The 27,407-nt window shown below is 42.6% G+C and overlaps 1 protein-coding gene across 1 annotated transcript; it reads left to right on the top strand.

Moving 5' to 3' along the window:
- The first annotated feature begins 640 nt into the window (after nt 1–640).
- LOC106571644 (homeobox protein Meis2) lies at nt 641–19,727 on the top strand. Its single transcript, XM_014144951.2, has 13 exons — nt 641–1,233; nt 1,511–1,743; nt 2,113–2,254; nt 2,474–2,524; nt 3,211–3,261; nt 3,481–3,627; nt 6,412–6,526; nt 12,101–12,240; nt 14,801–14,877; nt 15,978–16,036; nt 16,288–16,377; nt 17,176–17,273; nt 18,448–19,727. The coding sequence occupies exons 1-12, from the start codon at nt 1,216–1,218 to the stop codon at nt 17,232–17,234; spliced, it is 1,182 nt and encodes a 393-aa protein (XP_014000426.1). The 5' UTR covers nt 641–1,215; the 3' UTR covers nt 17,235–17,273; nt 18,448–19,727.
- Nucleotides 19,728–27,407: the final 7,680 nt, after the last annotated feature.

Genomic DNA, 27,407 nt, shown 5'->3' with positions numbered 1-27,407 from the left:
TATAAAGAACCGATTTTGGTTCCACATATAACCTTATATGGAACCCAAAGGTTCTACATGGAACCCTACAAAAGGGTTATAAATATAACCTTTAGGGGTGCCATATATGAAGCAAGCATTAGAACCCGTTTTGGTTCTATCCAGAACCTTTTTTTCTAAGAGTGTATATCAAAATATGACTGAGTGACCAATGTCAAGGCTGAGTGAGGCTATTTGCGCCGAAATTCAACTCCTGTTTTATATCCTATCCATAGCCTATACTATGCATGCTATAATGTAAGCCTATACCTTGATCATTAGTACAGAAAGTGGAATATAATTATATTTTCTCAAGACTGCTCTAAAAAATAATCAGACATTTGGAAAAGTTAGATCATTAAAACAAATAAGTACAGTTTTCTTGACGGTTACGTTCAAGGGGAATAGTTAAAGTGTTGAATTGTCATCTACCAAATTCCTTTCCAGCGCTAATTGCAATGGATATCCTCACCGCCTTGGTGACAAGATGTGACAGTTATTTTGCGTCACCCTCTGCCTTATCCAATGCAAACAACATTCGTTGGCGTGTCATGGGCTTCACTCCAGCCCCCCTTTATTTAGCAGTATGGGACTGGTTAAACCCTCCCTCTTTCCAGGTTCCGTCATCACCTTCTACCGCTGATCAGTGGAGCCAGTCTATCCTATAAGCGCGCTCACAGCCAACCTGCGAACATTCGCTGACACCTTCACATTTCAGAGCAGGAGGCAATGGCCACGAGGACCGACGCATCGATATAGCCTGTTTATCCTGGGAAGTTCTTTCTTCTTAGGCTACATTTCATTCAAAAAGGAAAACGGTGCGTTGGAAGCAATATACGGCCTTCTGGAACTAATCATCTCTATCAACTGTATAGGCTATAGATTACCTTGACAAGCATTCTCGGTGATTGACAGCAGGACCGACACACGAGGGTTGTCGATGCGCTTATTAGAACAACTTTTAACCGAAGGTTCTTAGTTAGTATTATCCGTCATGGTGATTTCGCCATTTAGACTATAGCATTAATTATTATTGAAAAATAATAATTCTTCACCTTGCTGCGGGTTTCCTTTTTATTGCCACTGCGGATTACAATATTCAATTGGACGTAAAAGGCATCAACTTCATACACCACCTTCTCTGCGGACTGAGACAGTAGCTGTTTCTAACCTCTCTGTAATCTCCAAGACAAGCGCATGTCGATGGCGCAAAGGGTAGGTCTTAGTGCACTTGCAATGTGTCATTTCTGAGTTGATCAAACTGAATGCATTTTCCTTTTGGAATACCCATAAGAAGTCTGGACCCTGTGTTCGATGCATTGTTCTGTTTTCCATGCATGGGCAATTTGATTAGATTCATGTTCACTGTCATCCTCATGCATAAAGGCTTGTGTTTGGAGCGGATGTCTGTAGCCTCTCTTATATCCGTGATAGAAGCATGCCACCAGACAGTCCTCGAGTTTCTCACACTTCACTGTATTTCTCCATCCAGTACGATGAGCTGGCCCACTATGGTGGTGGGATGGACGGAGTTGGACTCCCGGCGTCTATGTATGGAGACCCGCATGCTCCCCGGCCGCTTCCGCAAGTCCACCACCTGAACCACGGTCCGCCTCCACATCCAACCCAGCACTATGGAGCCCACGCACCCCACAACATCATGCCCAGCAGCATGGGCAGCGCTGTCAACGACGGACTAAAAAGAGACAAAGATCAAATCTATGGGTGCGCATCAGAATTTCCCCATGGTTTACACTGGGTTTTCTTATTTTTGTTATAGCCTACAAATTACAGTTACAAGTGAAGTATTTAAAAGCATTTAGTCAGAAGTTAGACCCAAATCCTAACTTGACATGATTGAGTAAATCGAATTTTATTCATTTTGCGCCCCCCAAAAAATCTAGGCCTATTTTACGAGCATATTGCATCTCGAGATTCGGCCTTTACTCTGAGTGGAGACACTTCCCTTCTGTCACCTACTGTAGTCCATCCAGAAATATAAAACACAGATCAAGTGCAATGCAGTCCACTTTTTAACTAATATTCCTGGAAAGTGGGAACGCATATTCACGTTTTGTTTCCATCATGTTGCAGTCACCCGTTATTCCCTCTGCTAGCACTAGTGTTTGAGAAGTGTGAGTTGGCGACCTGCACACCGAGGGAGCCTGGAGTAGCGGGCGGCGATGTCTGCTCCTCAGACTCCTTCAACGAAGACATCGCTGTCTTTGCAAAACAGGTAGGCTACTTGTGGTTTAAGCCACGTTTTGTCAGCAAAAAATAGGGATACAGATATTATTGTTGTGAAGGCTACTGTAAATGTTAAACATGTTTTCCTTAATTTATTTAATGTTTGATTGATAGGTGGATGGATGGATTGATTGACTGATTAATTGACCGATTGATGGACTGATTGATTGCTGTATGCAGTAGACTCATATTATATATTTTTTTATAGATACGTGCAGAGAAACCGTTATTTTCATCGAATCCAGAGTTGGACAACTTGGTAAGCAAGTTAACCTGCATATCCACTGTTTACGCATCAATTGCGCAGCTGGACAAATAGTGTGATATGGGCAATGTTTGAGTTCACTTTATTTGAACACAACACGAATATTCAGAACGTTCATTTGAAGGAGCAACAGGAAACGCAGACGAGTCATCTATCCAAAGACATATTCTGTTCCTCTGCAGTGGGAAGCCGCGGAGGTCCTTGCCTTGGGCATCCCCAAAGCAGGGACTCTAGGAACCCTTTCTGTGCTATTGAATCCATTTGAATAAGAAAATACATTGTTTTAAGTCATGTAGAATACTGTTACATGTCACTTTCTTTACTGTATATGCCTGCAGTGTGCGTTCATGCATTTATGGGGTTATTACATAGCGTCGCTGTCTAATGAAAATCTAATCTCCGTTTTCGCCAATTTTCATATTTTTTTACATTAATTGAAAGCAGTAACTCCCCTCGGTGTACTCTGAACATTTCATGACTCTAGGACCAAGAAAATATACTCAGAATAGCTTCATAAGTTTTATAATATGCTCGTTAATAGGAAAATATGGGCGTTTTATTCTTTTGTTGTTGTTGAAAAGTTTCTGTTGATGAGCTTTTCATCAGACAGCGACGATAGGTTAGTTACTATCCATTTGAGGTCAACATGCCAGCCTAACTCGTATATTTTCCTTTTCCAGATGATCCAAGCTATACAAGTATTACGATTTCATCTTTTGGAATTAGAGAAGGTAAATTATGTTGTTGTATTGTAGACCTATATTTAATGCTTTACTCGGTGCTTGTTTGTGTTAGTCTATATTTTGTCAAAACGTCCTGCAATCACTGATAATCGCACAGTTGTACTCATAACTGCATATTTTACTCGAACACACTAGGCATATAGTTCACCTGGCTGCTGCACGGATGTCCTGTGTTGAGTGCCGCTAACACGAATTTTCATTGAATAGGTGCACGAGCTCTGCGACAACTTCTGCCATCGGTACATCAGTTGTTTGAAAGGCAAAATGCCCATCGACTTGGTCATAGACGACCGAGATGGCTGCAAATCCGACTTCGATGACCTGACAGGATCCTCCACAAATCTAGCAGATCACGTGAGTGGCTCGGCTTTGAAATTAGCCTACATATTGCTGCTAATTTTGACAAGGGGTCCCAATAACATGGTGTTTGTGATGTACAAAAATATAATTTCAAGAAATGTGCGTAATTATGAGTAAGTTTAATAAATAACAAATGTAATCAACAGCTTTTAAAATAAACGGTCAAATGTAATTTACTGGTATTAAACGATTTTTTTGTATTAATAACCTGTCAACAAAACGTTATCTAATGCACACTAGTGTGTGCAAAACTGTGACAGTCAGTCCCTTTATTCATGTGTGTGTGTTCCCATTATATTTTGTCCTGGTGGTGTGTAGGGAAGTTTCATAGAGCTTTCATGTCTTCTCAAAAAGAGGAGGAATAAGAGAGGGAATGATTTATTTCGTTCTTAACCTTCTTCTGCTCTATTGTATAAATCATCTACTTTTATCTGTTTATCGGAGAGGGATGCACGCATGACTGTAAGCCAATGGCATATGTTGTATATTAGATGAGAATGTGCTTATTAGAAATCTCCTAAGTCAATTTTCTATCATTTTCTATTCTTTCCTAAATTGCGTTTTTGATGTTTTTACTTTGAGGTAATGGATTAGTACAGCTGGATGTGTCCTGTTTGGTCTTTCTCCTCTCCTTCCCCTTCTAGTGTTTGATTTTACACTTGAATGCTAATCCAATCAGATTATTATTGTCAGTAAAGAGGGGGGTCTTTGTCAATCCATGTGCCCATAGGGTGCCCCTACTCTGGCTCTTCCTCTTCCCAATACCCACTCCCCCTGTCACACACGTCATCTCAGGTGACATGGTTCCTTAACCTTAGTATTGGAGCAATGGCAGGAACTTAGTGTTGGGGAGATTCCTCATATTAGATTACTGTCATGTATAGTCGATTTTTCGAAAGTAAGTAAAAAAAAAAATGGTATCCAACGTCCACTTCCATTTTTGGATGATGTTGCACTTTGTTGATTCGGCGGTTGTAGACACAAACAAACATTGTTCATTCGTCTGACAAGACAGGACATTTTCCTGCTGCTCATCCTGGGATCCAGTTCACCTTCGTAATATGATATATGCCGTTTAGCAGACGCTTTTATTCCAAAAGGACTTGCAGTCGTGTGTGCATACATTTGATGTATGGTAGGCCCCGGGAATCAAACCTACAATCCTGGTGTCGCAAGCGCTATGCTCTACCACCTGAGCCATACAGGACCACTTCCCCCACTGCATTATGTATGAGCTGTAGTTCTCTGGGTGTGAGGGCACATGCCGTACACACACAGAATGGTGTATGTGAACGCCAACCGCTCCGTATGTTGGGCCTAGTTAAAGTTTGAGAAGAAACACCAGCTGTTTGTTTATGTCAGCTATATGTTGGCGAAGGCAACTTTAGCCTCCGTTTCCAGTCTTGCCCATTTGCATGATTTCAGTAACATTTGTCTGACTTGTGAGACTAAAGACAACTAGTGTACGTGTGAGAAGTTAATAAAAAAAATCTTGTGGAGATTAGAACTATGTTTCCTCTACTCATTCTATTTCTATAGTGAAGGCTAATCCTCACAGTGAGGGCAAGAAAGTATATTGGTCTGAGTATGCCTCTCTAAGTGACATCAAATTCTGCCTCTCTTTTGCCATCCCCTGCTCTTATGCAAATTTGAGCTCATCTCCCTATTTGAGTGCACAACCCAGCCTATAGCCAAGAGACAGAACCTTTTTATATCCATGTTTATATCGCTCAATTACAGAGTGATAAGACTCATTTGAGTTAAGGTACGACTGGCTTGAAAAATTGCTATTTGAATCAGGTTAACCAGCCAGTTGATACTGCCATTTTTACTATGATTTGAAGATCATGTGAGTTGAGAAATCAATCCAGATATCATAATGTCTTATTTATCTCGTCAACTTCTCTGCCTTTATGGGTCTCAGTTTTTATGATGCATTTTAAAGAACGATAGACCACACCGTATCAGTAATTAATGTAATCTTAACAGCTGGAGTGTGTGTGAGTAAAGAACCCCCTTCGTTTGCTTGATAAACGTGAAAACACATGGCACTTTGAATGGGGCCGCCACACAAACAGCATTCTAATTACTGTGTGTTGGGATGGAAAAGGGGGCCTGCTCGTCGAGCTCGTCGAGAGGCATCATTCACACTGCGCTGCCATTGTTGCCGTGATTATTCTTGTCGTTGGCTGAGCTCTTCATCTGAGCACCATCCGGCAAACAGCTGACGCCAGGAGGCTGAAGAGGTTGCTCTGCTGTTTGGCCCTCAGCTTAAGTCTGTCTAAGTACCATGGTCCCTGCCCTTATATGGCCCAATAAATAGGGGTTCGGACAGATACTGGGCTTCTGAATCAGGATAGGGAGGAGTGTTGCTGGAGCTCTTTTGCTGATCGGTTTTGCTCTACAGTATTCGCAGGTTTAGCTGAATATAAGCTCTATTTGTTTCTGTTTGTTCTTTTTTGGGGGGCCATCTCAGTTTCAGGGAAAATGGTAACTTAGAGTTTGGGATTATCGATTGTTTGGAACTTGTTCTATTTTCTTATTGAGGTCAGGGTCATATTGTTCCATATTGTGTGCTGTGGTATATCGGCTAATAATGAGGAGAGAGAAGCGGTGCGTGCGTGTGTGTCTGGGAGTTACATTGATATTGAGTAATGGCATACTGTTCCACTGCTCTCTAATGTGATCTCTCTCTCTCTCCCCTCTCTCCCCTCTCTCCTGGTGTGTGGCCGGGATGTGGGATATGTTTATGACCCGATGAACCTCTGTGGACCCCAGAACCCGGCGTCCTGGAGAGACCTGGAAGACGCCCACTCCACGCCTTCTGTGGGCACCCCGGGGCCCTCCAGCGGGGGCCACGTCTCCCAGAGTGGGGACAACAGCAGTGAACTCGGTAAGAGACCCACAGCTTCTCTTTAGACTCAACTCCATATCAAAGGTTGACCTCAGTGCTGACCCCATACAAAGGCAATGGTCTTTTCTTTGTAGGCTATAGGGTAAACTTAGTCTTTCCAGAGATCCTAATGATAAGCGGCTGTTGTTGCTCTATCCTTATCATTCGGATAAAGTTGATAAGATGTTGTTGAATCAACAGCTATTTGATTGAGTTTTGATAGTGACTTTGTGGTGTATCACTTATGGAAATAGTTCTATAGTTTAATCGGCTCTCTGTTATATGATGGCTTGTCTGATGAGTGTCATTACTGCCAATTACTGGTTTTTGCATGATACTGCCAAGCATTGCTGTAGTGTAGCCTACTTGGGTTGCTGTCCGTGTGCCGGCTGTTAATTTGGCAAGTGATTTGCTCAGTGGAGGCTATAAGGGTTTTATGACTTGTTTTTCTTTTTCTCTCCTATGGCCACAGTAAAAATAGAATAGACTTTAAAGCAACTTACCACCCTCTGCCCATCAGGCATCAATAGCCAGGGCATTGAGCTAAACAATGGGAGGATGCTTTGCAAGACAAGAGCAATTCAGGGGATGAAAGGACAGTCAGAAACACAGATTAAGTCTCTTCCTCCTCTGATTTTTACCACAGTTTCTTCACTTATCCTAACGATCTGAAAACATGTCAAACAAGTGACACTTAACAACCATGCCTGCATTATTTGTAATGTAACTGGATGCTTTAACACAGTAACACTGTGTATCTGACTTGTATGTCAGCAAATAGAGGGGAAGAGGATGGGTGTGAATGGCTTTTTCCTTGGTTCCTCGAGAGGGTTTTTTTTAAACAACAGCGGGGGAACACCCAAGGTCCATGCCTCCCTGCCCTTTTGACCTGGGTAGAGAATGCATAGAGGACGGGGGAAGCACAATAACCCCTGCCGTGGAGCTGGGAAGGACAGAGCCACTTTATGTATGGAGGAACAAAGAGGAGAAAAAGCCCCTGGTAGCAGGATCTGATGCTGCCGTGCCTACCTGCTGCTCCTCGTGCTCCTCCTAGGGCCCCTTTGCCCTTTTTTCATCCCTCGTTTCCATCCCTTGTTTTCATCCCCTTTTCTCATTCAAGGGGATGAGGAAAGCAAACACTTTTAACATAGGAAGGGAACTGGGGGCCAAAGTGGGGCCCTTACGTCAGTAGTGCAGACCTGGGTAGGAGATTACCGATGCCCTTCAAAGCACCTGCTACTATGAGGGAGCTCCTATTGTCCTAATAGACATTAGTCATGGTTTTCTGGGCCAATGATAAAAGCCTTTAAAGGGTTAACCTACAATCTTAACTAATCGGGGAGCCTCATGGATGGTTGCCGTGTGGTTGTCGTGTAGTATCAACCACGGGTATTTGATATGTGGTTAGTTGGTGGTGGTATGGTTATGGCTGTGTGGCTATGTTAGCCATGTGGCTAACCGCTAACCCCATGGCCGATACAGTCTTTGGTTGTTTCCTTGTAAGCTGTGTGATATGCAGAGGGATTTCTCTTTGATAACACCTCCCCCAGGGTGACTCTCTCAGATGGGTCACAGGGGCAGAGCTAAAAAGGCTGAGATATCCTAGGAATGTTTTTTTGGGGAGGGGTTTTGAATGTCCATGACAAAGGCAAAAATAAAAGGAAAGGAACCCAAGGGGAGCTGGCTGCCGCAACGCTCCTGTACAAGAGGGGAATGCAGAGAGGGAAGAAACAGGATGTAGCCAGTGCATCTTTTAGTCTCCTCCGGATTCCACCAAAGATGGAATCCAGAACAGCAATGACACTGCAGGCTAATGTCCCTATAGAACCTGTCACAAAATGTTCTCACAAATAACAAGGGAGTGAGACAGGAGAACTATAAGTGTTCATCTCCATCTAACCCTTATCAATCACCACTCACCATCAATAGGATATAGACCTACGGAAGGCACAATTCTAGAAATATTCATGATCTGGGGAGAAGATTCAGCAATTATCAACATCTTCACACTATGGATTCACCGTGTTTTGGCAAGCTGCCAGACAGCAGCTCCCATTTAGCAGCGTGCATCATGGGTAATAACAGGAGGGCTGAGAAGTGTCACTGGTGATGGATCAGGTCCCGGTGAGCTCATTAAGCAAGCTGCACTGGGCTCGCATCACCAATGCAGGACCGGGATACAGCAATCAGTTCTGCTAGCTAGTAGCCCACCCTGCACTTTGTCTTATATGGACATGTCATCATGTGGATTCTCTTGCCTCTAGTTGTCCCAGTTTACACCTGACTGTAGGAAAACTGGTCTCTGCTGTTGTTGATGAGAGAGAAGGAGAGAGAGAGAGGAAGAGAGATAAAAAGAGAGAGATGCAGGGAAGTGTGGGGGGGGGTGGAAGCGGATGCCAGACAAGGATGCCTCTCTTCTTCATATCTTAGGGTACTGTTTTTCCTAAAGCGCCCGAGGCGATACTCCAGCTTGCCTTGCGGCAGCAGGCCCCCCCCTCTATGTTACGCGTGTAGACACTGGGGCAGGCAGGGAGGGAGCTGGGCAAGCAGGCAGGCGAAGGGGGCTAGGTCACGGGAGGAGAGTTCCATGGGTACAACTTTGTGAGTAGTGCACCATCACACTGGTTAGATTGGCTGAGTTGCCAGGGAACAGTCAGAAGCGATTAGCGTAGCGGAGGATCTGCCCTGAGGCCTTCCCTCTCTGGAGCAGGAAAAAAGAAAGGGATGGGGGAGAGGAGGAGGGGGGCAGGGGGGGTTTACGTTCCTTAGATATAATTAGGCCGTGCTAGTGAGTTAGATATAATTAGGCCGTGCTAGTGAGTTAGATATAATTAGGCCGTGCTAGTGAGTTAGATATAATTAGGCCGTGCTAGTGAGTTAGATATAATTAGGCCGTGCTAGTGAGTTAGATATAATTAGGCCGTGCTAGTGAGTTAGATATAATTAGGCCGTGCTAGTGAGTTAGATATAATTAGGCCGTGCTAGTGAGTTAGATATAATTAGGCCGTGCTAGTGAGTTAGATATAATTAGGCCGTGCTAGTGAGTTAGATATAATTAGGCCGTGCTAGTGAGTTAGATATAATTAGGCCGTGCTAGTGAGTTAGATATAATTAGGCCGTGCTAGTGAGTTAGATATAATTAGGCCGTGCTAGTGAGTTAGATATAATTAGGCCGTGCTAGTGAGTTAGATATAATTAGGCCGTGCTTGTGAGTTAGATATAATTAGGCCGTGCTAGTGAGTTAGATATAATTAGGCCGTGCTAGTGAGTTAGATATAATTAGGCCGTGCTAGTGAGTTAGATATAATTAGGCCGTGCTAGTGAGTTAGATATAATTAGGCCGTGCTAGTGAGTTAGATATAATTAGGCCGTGCTAGTGAGTTAGATATAATTAGGCCGTGCTAGTGAGTTAGATTTAATTAGGCCGTGCTAGTGAGTTAGATATAATTAGGCCGTGCTAGTGAGTTAGATATAATTAGGCCGTGCTAGTGAGTTAGATATAATTAGGCCGTGCTAGTGAGTTAGATATAATTAGGCCGTGCTAGTGAGTTAGATATAATTAGGCCGTGCTAGTGAGTTAGATATAATTAGGCCGTGCTAGTGAGTTAGATATAATTAGGCCGTGCTAGTGAGTTAGATATAATTAGGCCGTGCTAGTGAGTTAGATATAATTAGGCCGTGCTAGTGAGTTAGATATAATTAGGCCGTGCTAGTGAGTTAGATATAATTAGGCCGTGCTAGTGAGTTAGATATAATTAGGCCGTGCTAGTGAGTTAGATATAATTAGGCCGTGCTAGTGAGTTAGATATAATTAGGCCGTGCTAGTGAGTTAGATATAATTAGGCCGTGCTAGTGAGTTAGATATAATTAGGCCGTGCTAGTGAGTTAGATATAATTAGGCCGTGCTAGTGAGTTAGATATAATTAGGCCGTGCTAGTGAGTTCTGTCCTGTCTTTCTTTCTTTTTTTTCTCTTTTTTTTCAAATGACTTAAAATGACCAATATTGGTTTTGGTCATTTTGATTTCCCGCTAAGCCCAGCGTTTAATGATTTTTTGGCATAGTTTGTATTGATTATTTTACCACTCAAGGCATGTCTTGAGTGGTGTCTCTCTCAGCCTGTGAGACGGTATACTAACTGTCCTCTCTGAAATGACAGATCTCTTCAACACCATCCTTCAAGTACTCTGCACCCACAACAAACCTCATCATTTCCTTAGAGAATAAAACTGTTATAACAACTTGTTATAACGTCTACAGATAGAGAAGGTGGGGTATGGAGAACAAAGTGAAGCATCACCTATGCCCTGTCCGGTCCACGGATTACACCATCCGTCAAAACTCCCACCCCCCCACCCCCCTCCTCTCCCTCCCCTCACCCCCGTCCCACCCCACTCAGTCCAACTCATCCTTTTTAATGTCAATATTCATTAGCTTAAATATTTATGCATGAATATGGGCGCATATATAGAAGCCCCTTTGATTGATGCATCCCCAAAAACAAAAAGACATGCCAGGGCGAATCTTAAGAAAAGTAGGGTTCCTGTCCCGCCCTGGGGGAGGGGTCTCTCAGATACATTATTCACATGCCCTCCAGGCAGGCTTTCAAGGCATCTCTGCCCCGAGGGCAAGAAAAATAACCACTACTGTTAAAAGTAAATCATCTCTGCTGATGCACAATTAATGGCGGAGAGGGAGAAGGAGAGACATGGAGAGAGTGCACAGAGAGGGCTGTGATGGCGAGGAAGGGCAGGGGCGGAAGCCGCGGAAATCTCAGTTTAAAAGGAAGCCTTGATCCGTGTGAAGGTTCCCGCAGAAATCGAACGAAGATGCCCTGCTAATAATGCCAGGTGGAGAGAGGTGGTGTGCGTGCGTGCGTGTGTGCGTGTGCGCGTGCGTGCGTGTGTGCGTGTGTGTGTCCGACAATCCGACACAGACAGACTGGAGGGGGGCGTGGAAGGGGTGGGGTGTGGGTCACTGAACACATGGGGGGGGCTTGAGGGGAAATGACCACAGCCCCCCCATCCATCCACCAACACATCCCTAGCCAAATGGTTGATATGTTATTGTCCTCTCATAGCTTTAACCATGAGGTTACAACTGTTGTTTTTGTTATTGTTCGTCTTTTTCTTTTTTTATAACCAAATCATTAGTCTATATCAAACGGCGGCGTATATAAATAAATACGCTACTGCCTGCGCATTGTGTCCGGCCACGGCACTAACAGTCATTATTCATGTCAAGTGAACAGCCCGGATCCCACAATCATTACTTCACATCAAACTTGTAGCTCAGATTGAGTTAATAGCTTGGCTTTTTTATTGAGGTCTCTCAGTACAGTATACTGTATGAACCTCTCTTCAACATCCAGACACTGTAGCAGAGTGTGGATGAGGAGATGCAAATGTGAACGATATGTGGAATATTGTGTTGCTATGCTGTTGCCATGCCCTAGACCTCTGCTGCACTTTTAATGTGTGTTCGTGGCGAATGGAGGTGACGTGCCGAAATGAAAGCCTCCTTTCTCCTAACGTATCCCGCCACCTCTCTTCTTCTACTTCTTCCTCTTATCGCAGGAGACGGCCTCGACAACAGCCTTGCGTCACCGGGCACAGGGGACGAGGACGACCAGGACAAGAAGAGGCAGAAGAAGAGAGGCATCTTCCCCAAAGTGGCCACCAATATCATGCGAGCGTGGCTCTTCCAGCACCTCACGGTAAGACGGCAGGCCGAGCCTAGCACCGGCTCCAGACATTCTCCCTTCATGCAGTGGTTCTCAACCTTTTTTTGGTTATTGTACACCAATCCCACCGTCAGGTGCAACTGGTCATGACTATTATCAATTTAACCATGAAGCCTATCTTTTGCACATATCTTATGGCTCTTGTCTAGTACCCCCTGAGAGTAGGCCAAGTATCCCTAGGGGCAATAGTAATAACGGTTGAGAACTGAAGGTCTTGCATCCAACACTCAACGCGCAACAGCACAAGGGCGTCGGCCTGTGGCTTTGTAGTCCTTCACCGAGCAGTTTTCTCTCGGATGTTTTCTTAGTGAGAACAGTCGTTGAGACAAAGGCACAGAGAGCTGTGTAAAAGACAAGTAGCGCATGTTGTCTAAACGTGGCCTCTCCATCATACCACACTTGTTCGGAATGATGCCACTTTACTCAGCGTCTGAACTGCGTTTTACAAAAACAGAATAGGCTACTTTCCCAAAGTGAAAGGACTAGCTCACATTCCAACGACTTCCAACCAATCCTCAATGAGGAGAGTTTCACCTTTTATCTACGGGCCCAAAAGATGCCGCCACTGCCTCTTACTCCTCAGTTTTTCTACTTTTCTCCTCTTCCCGCTCTTAGATGTTTTCATAGCCTCTTATTTGGTTGCCGGGTGAAAAGCGGCCACACAGCTCCTGTACAGGCAGCAATCCTTTCCTCTAAAAACCCACCTTTAGATTCCCCAGTTAAAAAAGAAGCTGCAAAGAGGGGCTAATTTCATTATCCCCTCTCTGTTCCCCCTTTTCAGCCTAATTAGTTAAGCACAAGTGTTTGTCGTGGCAGGATGTGCCTCGTGAACACTGTGCGAGGGCCCCTCAATGTCCTCTGAATGGTCCAGTTGCAACACCCAGGCGATCAAGCATTCATCGGGCCGCGGAGGGTGTGAATTGTGAAAGGAGCCGGATTATGTTTTGTCCCGACTTTACCGTTGAGGCTGGCACCGGAGAAGGGACAGAGGGGGGGCTTCTCTGGATGGTCTTAGCCTCCAGCTTTTGTGGTCCCTATTCTGAGGAAGAACTCTAAGGATCCTCCTCTACAAAGCTATAGAGAAAGCAGCTGTGTAAGGTTTACATTACTTCTAGGATTCCTTATTGGCCCATTAGCATGGTCATACAGTAACTGTTGGTTTCCATGCGAGCCATGCTGTTTGAAGACCTCCATCTGCATGCTGATTGAGACAGATCTTTGTGAAGCTCTGTTCTAGACTATGTATATAATTAGTTATGACAAACATACATTGCGTTTTGAAATGCAGCTGTAAAAGGGTCCTCTTGTTCAACCATCAGACCCTTTCCTCTGCTAGGAGATAAAAGGATTAAGTCCACAGCTCAATGACAGGTTGCCCCAGAGTGACCTGAGTAAATTTGGTTGTACATTGGAGAGAGGCCCCAACGTGACAACAGTCTGTGGGACATTAGCAAAGTGTTTTTTAGTTTTTTTAGACAGAGGGGTTCTGCTGGGTTGAGGGAGGAGCACTGAGCCATCCGTCACTAGACTGTCAGCCACCAAGCTGGGAGGTGACCATGACGATCACTTGTGGTAACAGTGGCCTTTGTCACCACCATGTCGGTGTGTGTGTGTGTGTGTGTGTGTGTGTGTGTGTGTGTGTGTGTGTGTGTGTGTGTGTGTGTGTGTGTGTGTGTGTGTGTGTGTGTGTGTGTGTGTGTGTGTGTGTGCTATATGCTTGCATGTGTGTGCACGCTTGTGTGACTGAGTGTGTGTATACGTGTGTGTGCCTGAAAGCCCTGTTTAAAAATGAAGTGCTTGGAAGCTCATCCTTCACCCGATGACCACAGGAGGTGGCTGCGGCCCTGACAGCACCAAAAAGGGGACGCGCCTCCGACCCTGCACCCTGTACATGGGTCACCTCTGTCTGCCATCTGCCACCCTCCTCCCTCTGTCATACCGCCAGCGGAGAGGCAGGGACAGGGAGACAGGGGCCGGGGCCCCTATTCAGGCCCTAACAAAGGTGGCAATTGTGTCCCTTTGTATCGCATCTGATCATTTGTCAAATAATGTCAAATAATGTCAAACAATGCCACACGCTTTGAGCCCAAAGTGTTAGGGGCGGGGGCCAAGCAGTGGTCAGTCTTGGTTGTTCACTTGTGCTTATGCTAACTAGAGAGATAGACTTCTGTGTGTGTGTGTGTGTGTGTGTGTGTGTGTGTGTGTGTGTGTGTGTGTGTGTGTGTGTGTGTGTGTGTGTGTGTGTGTGTGTGTGTGTGTGTGTGTGTGTGTGTGTGTGTGTGTATGTGCCAAGGATCACTGTGGATGGGAGTTATGTGCCAAGGATCACTGTGGATGGGAGTTATGTGCCAAGGATCACTGTGGATGGGAGTCGGTCACAGGGCTTGATTACATTTCCTGAGCGACTTTCTCTTTAAAGGGTGTTTCAGGGTGTTTCATTCTAGACGTGATCATTCTAAATGAATGCAAGCTGGGTGTTCTTTTTTTAGACTGAAGCACAGACTCTTCTCTTTCTGTCCTCTGTGTACCACAGCACCCCTATCCTTCAGAGGAACAGAAGAAGCAGCTAGCACAGGACACAGGCCTCACCATCCTGCAAGTGAACAACTGGTGAGTAGCTAACCCCCATGTCCCCACTCTAACCCTAACCCCTGCGCTTCCTTCTCTCCTTCTTTCTTCCTTTCCTTCTTTATGTCTGTCCTTTCTTCTTCCTTTTTGTCTTTCCTTCTTGCCTCCTCCCAGCACTGGTGAATATGCTCCCATTCACATCTACGCTACAGCCATGTGTTAGGAGAAGCAGAGACGTTCTAAGCTCAGCTCTTTGGAAATTGAACTGTTTTACATGCTCTATCTATCTTCACTGTCTGGGGGACACACTGAAACTTTAAAGGGGAGGTGTGTGTGTGTGTCCCTCCTCCCCACACAATCCCCCAGACTCATTTTACATGTATAACATGATGGATTAAAGTATATTTAAGGCCCAGCACCCTTGCCCCTTTGTAGATGGCTTAGCATATTTTGGGAAAGAGATACAGGGGGATTTGGGATTTGGTTTAGAGGATAGATTTCTGGCGTGTCATCTAAAAGGCGTCATTTTACTTGGGGCTTACACAGGGTCAGTTTTGGATTAATTGAGATGACATTGGCTTCTCGCGATTAATCCCCCGTCCCCCCCCCCCCCGTCCCAGAATCCCATGGTAGGGTCTTTTTTAAGTGTATCAGATTCTCAACAGACCTAATTACATAGACGTGTACCTCTAATCCCAAGGAGTTAAGAAGTCTATGGATTTTTCTCATGGATCTACTTCAATACACATATCAAAGCAGGCAAATGCTTAGTTTACCTAGCGGTCCGTTCTTTTGGGTAGTGGTACGTCTCTGCCCAAAATTTGCAAAACGTTTAGCCTTATCACAGCCCAAGGCTAAAGGGGCTAAACCCAAATCAATAGACTTGGTAAAATACTGTATGTGGCTTTCTCCTAACACCCTAGATCATGAGAGATTAGAACTCTAGTAAACCTGGGGTAGGAAATTGTCACATTCTGTTTGATTTATAATGCTTTGATTGTGTAATATTATCTTAAGTAGACCAGGGAGATAAATGCAAAGGAGATCTAAAGCAAGGAGAAGCTTCATGAACTGTATATTCCATGTTTGTCCGGACAGTGATTGGAATTTTCTCTCCATTCTATCTTCCCTATCTCTCCCAGGTTCATCAACGCCAGGAGGAGAATAGTGCAGCCTATGATTGACCAGTCTAACAGAACAGGTTAACCACAACTTACATTTGTTCATTGATAATAATACGATGAGATGATAATGTTGCTCTGTCATATATTTAATTGTACTATACTATATGATTTTTTTATGTATATAAGGATTTTTTTTAATGCCACTTTTATTGTTACGGTGTATCTCTTCTGTTTTGTGGCCTCTAAACATACAGACCCTAGAAATAGAATTATAATCTAGTATTATATCTCTATACTGAGCCATTTCTGGTTTATTTTACATCCACAGTGGGCCAGGGGACAGCATACAGCCCTGACGGTCAACCAATGGGAGGCTTTGTACTCGACGGACAGCAGCACATGGGAATTCGACCTGGCGGTAAGCAACCTTCATTCTCACCATGTCATAAGCAGTGGTGGAAAAAGTACTGTATTGTCATACTTGAGTAAAAGTAAAGATACCTTAATAGAAAATGACTAAAGTAAAAGTGAAAGTCACCCAGTAAAATACTACTTGAGTAAAAGTCTAAAAGTATTTGGTTTTAAATATGCTTAAGTATCAAAAGTAAATATAATTGCAAAAATATTCTTAAAATATACTTAAGTATTGAAAGTAAAAGTATAAATTATTTCAAATTCCCTATATTAAACCAACCAGATGGCACCATTTTCATGTTTTTTTAGTTACGGATAGCCAGGGGCACACTCCAACACTTAAACAAAATTTACAAACAGAGCATTTGTGTTTAGTCAGTCCAACAGATCAGAGGCAGTAGGGATGACCAGGGATATTCTCTTGATAAGTGCGTGAATCTTATCATTTTTCTGACCTGCTAAGCATTGAAAATGTAACATACTTTTGGGTGTCAGGGAACATGTATAGAGTAAAAAGTACATTATTTTATTTTGGAATGTAGTGAAATAAAAGTAAAAGTTGTCAAAAATATAAATAGTAAAGTAAAGTACAGATACACCAAAAAACTATTTAAGTACTACTTTAAAATATTTTTACTTAAGTACTTTACACCACTGGTTATTTGTTCCTTTCTACCAATGTAGCCTAGAATCAGTTTTGGTTCTGTTTGTCTATTCATGGGTTAAATATTACAGAGTTTTATATGAACCTGTGTATATTGCATCATGTAATTGGTTCCTCTCTCTGTCACTCATTCTGCAGGACCTATGGGTGGCATGGGAATGAATATGGGCATGGATGGACAGTGGCACTACATGTAAACCCTATCCAACCGAGGCAAGCCTGAAGAAGATGGTGAAGTAAGCACTGCCTTAATCTCTCTCCCCTGCTACATTTGTCACCCACAAGCCTCCTTCCTCTGTCGTTTCTCTATTCCTCTCCATCACTCCCTCTCTCTCTTTCTCAATCTTTCTCCCACTCCCTCCTCTCCACTCCTCTCCTCCTCACCCCTCACCTCAATAGTCCCCCATCCCTCCACAACACCCCCATCTATTTAAAAAAAAATCTTGCTCTCTCCCTCCTCTCCTCTCCTTCTCACCCCTTTCCTCAATCGTTCCTCAATCCTTCTCCATCACTCCATCTCTCTCTCTCTCTCTCTCTCTCTCTTTCTCCATTTTCTCCCCTCTCCATCCTCCTCTCATCTCCTTCTCGGGGCCCAATATGATTAAGAGTGTGGGGTTCTGGACTCCCTCTGTCCCCCTCCAGCCCTATCAGCTCTCTAGCCCTGCTGACAGTTCACAAATCAAGATGTATCGCCTGCCGGAGGCACTGGAGCTCACCGTATTTTATTTAACACCCACACTCCACTGCTCAATGAGCCACGCTATAATGACACTTACCTTGATTAATTGAGCTCTTTATATGTAAATAGGGAACCCCGCGTTTGCCTCACTTTTCACTGGGTGCCAAATCCGCCAACACAGCCCCTTTCCCTTCCCGATAATCCACAGATTTTGCTAATGAAGTCCAAAGAGCATGATGGTGATTGCAGCGACGGCACATCGCCTAAATTTTAAATACAGCCCACATAGACATCTTATGCACTCAAGCTGAATAAATGTTGGCAATATAATTTTTGGACTGTTTCATCCAATCATTTCTCATTGAATGATCATTGACCGGTTACTGTAATGGCGTAATACAGGAGGCTGTTCTCCTCACCTAATTTAATCTGTAGTGAGACCGTATGCTGATTGTGATGGCAGTAAATTTACCCAAGGATCCATGTGGGGTTGTTTTGCAGTAATATGTGGTTATCCTATGCACGATGGAGTCAGACCCATAACACTTATCTATTAGGGAACCCTTAAGTATTACACCAAAGAACCAGCACTGTCCCAATGTATGTATATGTTGTAAGGCCTATGTTTGTCTCTGTCATGTGTGGCTTTGTCTTTAACTTATAAGATTTACGTAGGTTCCATATTTGTTTTTCTGTAAGAGACTGACCCAGGCTTCTTCTTTGTGTGACAGGCCTCCATGGTTTGCTCAGGGAAAATTCCATCCTGCCGCGTGGTCCAATGAAAGCGTGACTCCGCCCAAGTCACACCTGTACCCATCATCTGACCACGCCCACCTCACAACCGCACTGGAGCATAGAGGACCACACCTACCCTGGGACAACCCATACCTGTAAAGACCCTGCCCACATTGACCTTTACTAACTAACCTCATGGCTGGAGGAAGACCAGGATCTAGGAATAAACAACAACAACAACATTTACAGACAACAACAACAAAAAATACTTCTAATGAACAACAGAAGCTAAAATGACCTCAACAACATTTTGACAAATTCGGTTTTTTTAATTATTATTTATTTATTTTTCTACAATGGTGGACCATTGGGACAAGAACTTTCAAGTATTTGCTCAAGATATATTGTCACAATTGTACAGACACACAACCCGCAGACAGACACACACACACACACACACACACACACACACACACACACACACACACACACACACACACACACACACACACACACACACACACACACACACACACACATCTTCTCACACACTTCATCCTATGAGCACACCATTTGAAAACAACCACTGTGGAATATCTAAAAAGATGATGGAGACTAAGACTTCTAATAACTGTTGTGGTGTATAGACTTGTGCTTTTTCATTTGACTGATCTGTCCATGTTTGTGCTTTGTGATCACTAGTTTATAGAGTGAGAGTTTATCACTGATCCCACCTTTATGTGCTGTGGAAGAGAGAGAGAGATTGACTCAGAGTCTGCAGCTCCATCCAGCTCCCAGCAAAATACCAAGCCCGCTTTTTATAAGAGTAAAAGACTGAAAGAGCTGATGAACTGACTCCATACTGGTAAGGTGGATCCTGGACTGACTTCCATTTAGATCGCATTCAAATAGTTTTTATAGCACACAGGAAGAAGGAAAGGGTTTCTACACTAAAAACCAAAATAAAAACTCATTTTAAAACTTGACCTCAAATCTTTTGGAGGAATCTTTTTTCAGCACATATTCCCTCTCATCTGGGAAATAAATAACCCGTTGGGAAGAAAAAGAAGAGCTATGCCTTGAGTTAATAATATTTTGTACAAAATATAATACGATATTGTGATCTAATTCATTTGGATAATTTTAAGAAGTGAATGCATTTTTTTGTTTGCTGTTCGGTGGTTATTTGCACATTAGCTACCTCCTGCTCTGTATCTATGGTAAACATTTATGAAATACCGCATATCTTTGTAAATTAAAATGATTTTCGTATTAACACACAACAATTCGTATTCACACATGAGGTCAAGTTACAGTTTTGGTCGATATGGGACGAAATTGCTGTCGCTGTTTTCTTACTCGATTGAGGCTGACAGGAATGATGGATGACCTAGGACTACCGGTATTCGAAATACAGGGAGATACGCTGAATACCAAAGCCACACTAATTCGTTTTTATCAAGACACAATAGGCTTATGCAATAAAAATTAAGTGGAAGCCTCGAGGAAAATGTCATATATTTTCAAATAATTTCGTATGATATCAGTCCCCCGAGAAAAAGGGTAAACAAATATTTCAAGATGAGTCTTGTAACGAAGCCTAAGCAAAACGTCGATTGAGATAAATTCTTTGGTATATGGTTTAATAATGAGTCTTGTTGATATTGCTGTATTTTTCCAGGATATATTCGTTTGTCTAGTATGCTGTCTGTATTGCGGGGTGTGAATTGGACTGAGAAAACAAATGTTGTGGGCTACTTGGAGGATCATTTATCAATGTCAACCAGTAACGATATTGTGTGCTGTATTGATGAGAAGAATTACATTATTGCGAGATGAGAAACTCATGGGCCAATGGTAAATGCGTAATTATGAGTTAGGCCTATTCATTTTTATTCATCATAGCTGGGACAAATGTCCGTTGATAGGCTATGACTTATAAACATTAGGCTATACGTTTTATATATATATATATTATCTATAAATGATGATGATTATTACTAGGCCTATTATTATTATTATTATTATTGGTATGTTATTTAAGCCGCATTTAATTATTTTTGTTATTTGATACTTATTATAGGCCTAATCAATGTTATGCCTTTTGAAACAGTTACTATTATTGACGTGTCCTGTTTTTATCTCACACCAAATAGCAATTACACCTATTATACCACCGTCAGTGAACATTTTACATAACTCATCAAAAGATACCATTGGTTTTGTGAGATTCAATTTAAGCTTTCATTTAAGAGCTTTTTACGTGTTAAAATCACACTTTTCCATCTTCTACCTGTGTCAACTCAATACGAATATGAACAAATAGGCTATATATATATATATATATATATTATTTTTGCAACGCAAAATTTTCATTACTGTGAAGATCTTTTCCTCACGAATAGTTCACAAATTCAATACAACTCAGGGAAATTGTTTTCTCGAAATAATATAGATGCTTTAACGTGCATCGTGATTTGTGCACCGCGTGGGTCGGTTATTGGAAATGATTTTCAAACGTTAGTGTCAAACATCAAAACTGATGCCTTAGGCAAAATAACAACTTGTGAGCCTAATTCTAACCTTATGGATAATATTTATTGTTTTTATTTGATAAGCTATGTCAATTAGCATCTTTAAGGCAAAATTCCTTCATTTATTTTGTTTGTTTCATTAGTCCATGGTTGATATATGCCCAAACTGTTTGCATGCCAGCAATGAAGTTTTCAAGATAAATAACTTTCAAAATACAGAAATACACCTTGCACAATGCATTTCAGACCAATGGCCTTGGACTCGTGGTTTAATCCATGATACTGAGATGTCTTTATTCCTTAGCCTATGTAATACTTCAATTGGTAGCTGTAAATTAACTTGATATTGGTCTAAGAAAAGTATACATTTGACAAGAAACGTTCAAGCATTTCTTCCGTTATCCTCATGTTATTTAAATGAACATCAACGAAATCTGCTTCCGCAAACAAACAAAAGGTTTGGACGGTTGAATTATTTCAATTGGATATGATAATGATTTCAAAGTCAAAACATAAAAATATTGAAATATAGTTTACACTGCATACAAGCTAAAATCATTGTGATAAATGACCTGCATAGGTCTGGATACCCATTGTATTTTCCAGATGTAGGCAACTTAACACACAAAAAAACAAAGAGCATACTGAAACGCATGCAGCCTTTTCCCGACTGTAGTTAAAACAAATGCGTTTTGAAGGCTGCCGGAAACAAGCGCCTATTCACATGAAATATGGGTCATCCCTCCCGCAGAAAGTAACATCACGTGGGAGAGAACTCTTATTTTCAGAACACGTCCATACACTGGCGCGCGGAATACTGCCAACACTTCTGTTAAACTAAACGGAATACTGCCAACACTTCTGTTAAACGGAACCTGCGCCTCTACAACCGTAATAAGTGAGTAATGAATTAATTACAATAGTCCAGTTAACTTATCCCATATAGATAGGCCTACATGAACTAACACACGAGAAAGATGCATGGTTAGTCAGGAAAACAGTAACTCATAAAATGAAGTGTTTCTCTTTGCATGCACTGTATTTTCTCCAACAAGTTTGCATCAACAATGAACATTGCAAACTGGGTGCATGCTCTGTTCAATTATGTTCTGCCAACGCGTTGCAATGCAACCAACTTCACACTATAGCCATGATCTTATGGCCAGGTAAAGATATTAGGCAAGCGAGGCTGAATGTGCCCTCTGAAATTGCTCTAACTCTCCCTCCTTAAAAGGGACCAAATGTCTTTTCTAATCTGAGGATCTCTCTTTCCCTTTATCACCCTTTTTGTCCAACAAGCACGCACACACACACACTCACTCCTCTCTCTCTCTCTCTCTCTCTCTCTCTCTCTCTCTCTCTCTCTCTCTCTCTCTTCAATCAAGGAATGGAGGGATCGTCAGACGGTGATATGGATGGTTTTATTTCACCCTCTGGTCACAAAATCGCAGCCTACTCACCCAGCTCATCTTCTCAATCATGTCTTCATCCTGTCAAGGCAGCAGGCCAGGCACCCATGTCCCAGATACAGGCTGACATCACCCAGAACAGGCTAGGGAGGTCTCCAGGCTCAGGCCCTGTACCGGTAGTCATACAGCCTGGAAGATGCTGTGAGAATCTAGCCTCTGGTGGGAAATGTGGCTTTATCAACAGGGGGTCAACAAGTTAACTGCAGCCACATGTAGGGTATAGAAAACAGTGCTTATAGGTTACGTTCGGGTTAGGGGCTATATAACAAAACAAAAAAAATTGTGACCAAAAAGTTGAAGGTTTTGTTTTCTTTTTAAGTTGGTAACACTGTCATCTACCCAGATTGTGACATGTATATATATATATAGGTATATTTGAATGGTAAGATATTTCAGTAGATGACAGTATTTATTGGTGATTTATTGATTGACGTGTTGATTTGAACAGTAATGACAACTTTCACCCCTAATCATTTCATGGACTACTGGGCTGCAGTAATAGGTCTCCTCTTAATACAAGCATAGAATTACTCCACACCCCCTTGATTTCATCCACCATCTGATCCCAGGTAAGATAATCTGAGTAATATCTACAGACATGCCATGACAAAACCCCTGAAGCTGCCTTGTCAAACACAATCTCATATGTGTATATCTCCCCTCTCGGAATCGGCAAAAAGTTTCTTTGAGACTCCCTGCAACATGGATAGATGTTTAGCCCCTGGTTCAATTCCCTGTCTGGGAGCGATTGGTGTTTAAATTTGAGATTTTTGGGGGATAAGGAAAATCAGGTGGGGCAGCTTGGCGGCAGCAGTCCTCTCGTCAGTTTTATTTACAGCAAATGCATGCCAGAGGTCAGGGGTCAAAGTTGAGAGAGGGGCCAGCAGGGCATAAATAGTGCAGTTCGGATGGGATTCTTATAGGAGGGCGGATGGTGATGTTTGATGTGTCAGGTCTTCTAAACATCTCTTCGGTATCAACCTTGACATGCCTCATGGCGCTAAGCAGGGAGATACTATTACGTCATTCTATATCAAATGGTGACCTCATGTCTTCAATGAAACGCATTCCCTTCAAGGAGAAAGACAGCTTATAGGTCATTTTGGAGTTTTTAACACTACTGTAGTCTTTCAACGGCCATTTTATTTGGGGTTAAGGCACACAAGAATTGACTGACTATTAATCGCCGTGGTTACTTGAATATCATGTTAACTTTGCTATTCAGTATATGCTGTTTACTTTTCCATTGGACCCAGAAAAAGGACAGCAGTGTTGCATACAGTAATATTGGAACATTATTAATGTAAAATATTCTGATGAGGACACATTGATTTACTACCTAACGACAGTGTAATGTCTCTGGCATCATATGAGTTTATGTTTCTATGTAATGTATATGTCTCTTGACATCAGCGGGTTAAGCCAAGGCATCAGACACCCTTCCTCTCCATTTTAAGATTATATTCGAGAATTTCTCTCATCCTGCCCAGCCTCTCCCTCAAGCCCTGTCCTTCTGCGTCTGGGATCTCTGGACATGAGAGTTTTCACTCGGATTAGGGTGAGAGAGAGGAGAATTCAGATAGGCACGCTGGACTGTGAACTAGCAACACTGGATGCTGCTCTGAGAATCAAAGTGACAGATGTCGTCCCAGGTTATTCACCTGACAACTTTGTTTCCACTGTTGTCCAGTGTATGTGACATCCTCTCACACCATAGCTGCCACATCTGAGCCCTTCTTCATTCAGACACATTTACCACCTATTTTATTGTCCTCAGTGGCTCATGATGAGCCCGTAAAATGACAACACCTATCCATAAATGTTTACTATCGTTTTCAGTCAGAAATTACTTCTGGTGTTCGCACATCATTCATTGCATGTTCATTAAGTCACAAGCTCATAAACATTTACATCTCTATTGTTTTATAAAAGTAAATTCATACTCTGCACTTTATTAACTCATGTTTATCCTGAGTAGTAACAACACTTAAATAATGTGTTAATGTAACAGAACATAAAATACATTAGTAGTCTAATAACTGAGTCTCAAAAAGGTTGAAAATAGGTTTAAATGAGCAACCAACATGTAACCTAATTAATCGCACATGTGGAACAGTCTGAATAGGGAAAAGCATTGACAAATGAGATATTGTATGTCAGTGCAAATTAATGAGAAATTAAAGGTCAGAGGTCAAAACAGGACCTCAGAAAGCGCACATGACTTTGATTAGCCGGCCCCACTGTTTGGCTACAACTGTCACAAGCGGTCAAGTCATCAGGCAATCACTGAGAGGCAGAGAGCAATAGAAGTGAGATTTGTTTAGGCATATTGTCTAAGGCACGATGACGAAAAGACAAATGAATACTACAGGGAAGGACTGTTGTTTTAAAAAGCACATTTAGACATTCAGATGTTAGTTCACCATAGGTTTCTACTGACCTGTTCACATGAGTTGAAAATTATTTATTTCATTTATGTTCTAGCTATCATCTCCTTGCCTATCAAGTGCTACAAAAGTTATGTATCTGATCAGATGATAAAATACTTGATGATAAAATGTCCAGATGTCCCCAGCACATGCGTTAGAAGTAGGGCTGTCAAAGTTAGCGTGTTACTAACGCGCTAACGCGACACGTTCATCGGCGTTCATTTTTTTGATATTGTTAATCACGTCTCCATTTCTTCACCTTAATGTACCGTTTAAGCGCACGTTTCCCCGCAGTCTTTTAAGTGCAGAAGACAACACGGAACACAGCTACAGTCAATGTTTGCACCTTTACATCGCTGACAACCGTCATGAGGTTGCTATAACCTAGCCTAGTGCTCAGGTCGAGAGAAAAAAATCGGAGTAATCAAGGTGACAGACAGTGATAGATTCAATACCGCCTTGCACACTCTTACTTGCATCTAGCTGATCTAGGATGTAATCATTAGTCCAACAGTTGCAAATGAAAGTTTCTATTGGACAAATTCAAGTATGTTTATCCTCATTTCTTCCTGTTTGCATTTAAGAAACATATTTCGACAGAATCGGCAGAATTAATACACCCCTGATCACCGTAAACACAGTTCACTTTCATAGCAGCCACATACAAACAGCATGATTTGAGAGAGAGGAGTGAGTGTGAGCGCCAAGCGACTTCGCCAAACTCATCTGGTTCTCCATTACGACAACAAAGTCTGGGTCGGGCCTGACGGATGGAGCGGGCAGACAGAGGTAAAGTGGGGCCTCTTCGGGGGAACGGTCGGGGTTGAGAGAGAGGACAAGGCTCCAGAGGAGGACTGAGCCACAGTGTATTTATAAACAGGAACTTAATCCAAAGAGGAGTTCATCGCCACAGCCATTTCAGCCTGATATTGACATTAGGAATCTGTGTATATGTGTTATAAATTATACAGTATTTTCTTACATTTTGGCTCAAGCTCATGCTGGTGAGTGGGCTGTTTGAGCTCTACATTTAACACGGTAAATTATATTGCAAAATCTTCCATTTTGGCTCAAGCTTGAATTACAGGTGTCCACAGTTTCTGTGCTGAGTAGTGCTGTGCAGCTGTTTGTTTGAGCTCTCCCCTGGGTTATTCACCTCCAAGACAGAGTCTCTCTGAGAGGAGTCAGGGGTGTATGCCGTGCTCCAAAAACATTAGGCCCTATCATGGTTCCCTCGTCTTTTGGATAGGATAAAATCCTGCGGTGAGAATCTCTCACGGCCGTGTCCATGTGACAAATGCCTCTGCCCTCCGCCTGCGATGGGATCTGACAGGGTCATCCCAGAGAACAAACGTGCCCAGACCACTCACATCCCATAAATCTTCGCAGAAGCCGACAACACAGAAATGCAGAACGGTCGTTTTGGCGTTTTCACAGACAGGGCCCCATAACAAAACAGGCATTTTTTCCAAAGACATGTTTCTGATTCGGTTTAGTTTAAACTTAATTCCTCAATGCCCTTTTCATGTTGATTGTTAATGTTAAAAACATTTGATGTAATTTAAAAGTCAAGACTTGGGACTACTGAATATTCATTGTATTATGCATTTCCTTTTCAGATCAAGGAAAGTCTACTTGTTCTTCTTCTTTGTTTTTGTTCTTCTTTTTCTTATCTTGGATTTTCAGAGCCGTTCAACAAAGATTCTTTATGATCTAAAATAATAATACAATTTCCCTCATACAGGTAGGCGGAGGAGTGGAATTCTATCCAAGGACCAGAGTGAGAGTCCACAGCTGCTGAGTGAGAATTAAGCAATAAGGCACAAGGGGGTGTGGTATATGGCCAATATATCACAGCTAAGGGCTGTTCTTACGCATGACGCAAAGCAAAGTGCCTGGATACAGTCCTTAGCCGTGTTATATTAGCCATATACCACTAACCTCAGAGGTGCCTTATTGCTATTATAAACTGGTTATCAACATATTTAGAGGACTAAAAATACATGTTTTGTCATACCCGTGGTATACAGTCTGATATACCACGGCTGTCAGCCAATCAGCATTCAGGGCTCGAACCACCCAATTTATAAAAGAAAATAAAACCATTGGAGTTAATCGGTGTGCTCCACAGTGCAGGAGCGGTTGATTTGCCCTTGTAAGGCGAGTCTGTTTCATTCTCATCACATCTATCACAGTGAGCCTGGTGCAATTACTCTCTAAAATAAACATGTCCGCCGATCCACACGCTGTCACTGCTTGTCAGGAAGGCGAGGACGCTCAATCCAAACCATTGATAACTTATCACACCAATGTCCTGTTGTTATATGATACTGTTTTACATGTGAGGTAAGATGAAATGCAGGTGAAATACGCACACATATGCAAGCACATGTACGTACGTACCAGTGGAGGCTGGTGGGAGGAGCTGTAGGAGGACGGGCTCATTGTATTGGCTGGAATGGAATAAATGGAACGGAGACAAACATGTGGTTTCCATGTGTTTGATGTGTTTGATACCGTTCCA

The sequence above is a fragment of the Salmo salar genome, chromosome ssa15, assembly GCF_905237065.1.
Source record: "Salmo salar chromosome ssa15, Ssal_v3.1, whole genome shotgun sequence".
Classification (NCBI taxonomy): Eukaryota; Metazoa; Chordata; class Actinopteri; order Salmoniformes; family Salmonidae; genus Salmo; species Salmo salar.
This window is presented reverse-complemented; position numbering and strand designations above follow the sequence as displayed.

What these genes read in the sequence shown, in the direction of transcription:
- LOC106571644 (XM_014144951.2), top strand. An exon ending in ATCTTTTGGAATTAGAGAAG is followed by an intron (nt 3,262 to 3,480) that starts GTAAATTATGTT and finishes TTCATTGAATAG; the next exon opens with GTGCACGAGCTCTGCGACAA. An exon ending in ATCCTGCAAGTGAACAACTG is followed by an intron (nt 14,878 to 15,977) that starts GTGAGTAGCTAA and finishes TATCTCTCCCAG; the next exon opens with GTTCATCAACGCCAGGAGGA.